Here is a 2,126-nt window from a genome sequence, read left to right on the forward strand (position 1 = left end):
AGAGCGCAGGCGTCATGTCCGTCTACCTGTTCATGAACCGCTACACGGCGGAGGAGATGTGCCGGTCCCGCCGCCACCACCCCGCCTTCTACCGGCCGCGGCTCAGCACCTGCTCCGACCACTCGGGGCAGTTCCTGCACCCGGAGGGGGCGTGGTCTCGCGGACGCAGCCCCTCGGACATCTCCAGCGAGGCGTCCCTCCAGATGAGCGTCAGCTACCCGGCTCTGCTCAAGTGTCCCCCGGACTACGACCATGAGGTCTCCTCCTCCTCGCCCTGCTGAGGGGGGGCCGGAGAGGCTCCAACCCAGGGCCTCCCTATTATTAAACGGTGCATTTATATAGCGCTTTTATCCAAAGCGCCTTACATAGATTGTGCATTACATTCACCCATTCACATTCACACACCGATGGAGGAGGAAACCATGCAAGGCACCAACCTGCTCATCGGGACGGGAGCAATTAGGGGTTCAGCGTCTTGACCAAGGACACTTAGACACTAACTCTGGGGGAGCCCGGGATCGAACTGGGAACCTCACGGTTGCCATCCGGCCGCTCTACCGGCCACTCTACCCCTAAGCCACTGCTGCCCCTTTATTATTATTATTATTATTATACCTACACATACGTCATGTCCTATGAGCCAATAGGGGAAGGGGATCAACATCACGTGATTCCTTTGTTTGACCCGGCAAAAACCTGGATACATGAATATGATTATTGGCAGAATTGCGGAAAGTTTAGAATATTTGGCGGTCCCGTTAAAAAAAATTCACAAGATCGGTGGTTGTTGCAATGACCTGCACCACAATACTTCACCATATGTTGCACTATGACGAAATAAACCCATAAAATGTAACAAAGTGTGTGTTCCGTAATGCAATTCCAATGGTGAAAGCTGTGTCGTTTCACCCGGTGAAGGAATGGCGGATTTGGCCACGCCCCGAAATACCCGTATGAGTGTCTCAAAGAATACAGTGTGCTCTTTTTGCCCACAAAGGGTTAACACAGAACCTTGCATAACCTGAAACGTTTCCAGTTCTATGATGTGCTTTGTTTTGTTTTTTAAAGGTGTCATGACATTCATTTTCACTTTTTTTATTTTCAATGTTTTATTTGGGGTTTTATGACCTCAATTACACCCAAAAAACCTGAACTTAAAACATTCAGTGGATTTTCTGTGGTCTGGGGTTTTCTGAATAATTAGGCTGAAAAGTAATCTGAGCTTGGCCCTTCGACAGTGAGGTCACTGTCGAATAATCCCGCCCACTCTCCTCCTCGCCCCTCCCCTCCCCTCCCCTATCCTTTCCTTTGGGGGGGGCGGAGCAGAGGCGATGATTGACAGGCAAAATCCCTCACCAGCGACACCCGCAGGCAAAGATTTCTTTTTTCATTGCAGTTGAAAAGGCTTTAGAAATGTGTGAGAAAAACACCTGCCATTGATCACTGGAATGGAATTTTCACTTAAAACTTTTTGTACACTTTTGAAGGACCAATACAAAGACTTTGAATGTGGTGTAAAAGTGAATGTCATTAAACCTTTAACGTTTACATTATAACCAGAAGCATTCCTGAAAGCTGGAGGTATACATCATAATAACATTAAAAAAAAGGATTGTAGATTGGCTATTTTTGCATTTTCATAACATTTTTAAAGTTTAAGTCCTGGGTTCCCAAAACTCAGGGTTTAGTTCCACCTCCAGAGCACGCTCCAAATTAGGTTCTGAGAACCATCTGAAACGTAACGTATTGGAAAAGAGTTCTTGTGATGGAGAAGAGCCACAAGACGTCACCTGTAACCACCTGAGTGAGGGCAGGAAAAACATTCCTCACAGATTTGGTATTTTAAAGCTGCTGTTTTGAACCAGGGTTCCCCCGCGTGAGCTCTGAAAGACCAGCTACAACCACCACAGTTGTGTTAGTTATATTGTATTAACATACTCTGCCATACAGACTGGTCAAAATAATATTTTATTCACTCAAATAAGTTATGGATTGCAGCTTTACATTCAGGCTTTACAGGGAAAGGTAGAGGAATGACATGCGTAGACTGTGACCCTAAACAGGCTTTGGGGTTTTATGTCCTGTCTGTCTGACAGCTGATGCTTTTCAGTGCTCATTCATTGCAA

General features: G+C 46.4%; 1 protein-coding gene across 1 annotated transcript in view; it reads left to right on the plus strand.

Annotated features, from left to right (window-relative positions):
- LOC308098921 (voltage-dependent calcium channel gamma-5 subunit-like) overlaps positions 1-281 on the plus strand; it is a gene marked incomplete at both ends in the record, with an annotated part of 3,373 nt that extends 3,092 nt beyond the window's left edge. Inside the window, one exon of the mRNA XM_080447392.1 lies at positions 3-281. Within this exon, the coding sequence (XP_080303518.1) occupies positions 3-281 (279 nt within the window). The remainder of the gene's footprint in view (positions 1-2) is intronic.
- Positions 282-2,126: the final 1,845 nt, after the last annotated feature.

Source organism: Gymnoscopelus braueri, assembly GCF_963280865.1.
Source record: "Gymnoscopelus braueri genome assembly, chromosome: 13".
Taxonomy (NCBI): domain Eukaryota; kingdom Metazoa; phylum Chordata; class Actinopteri; order Myctophiformes; family Myctophidae; genus Gymnoscopelus; species Gymnoscopelus braueri.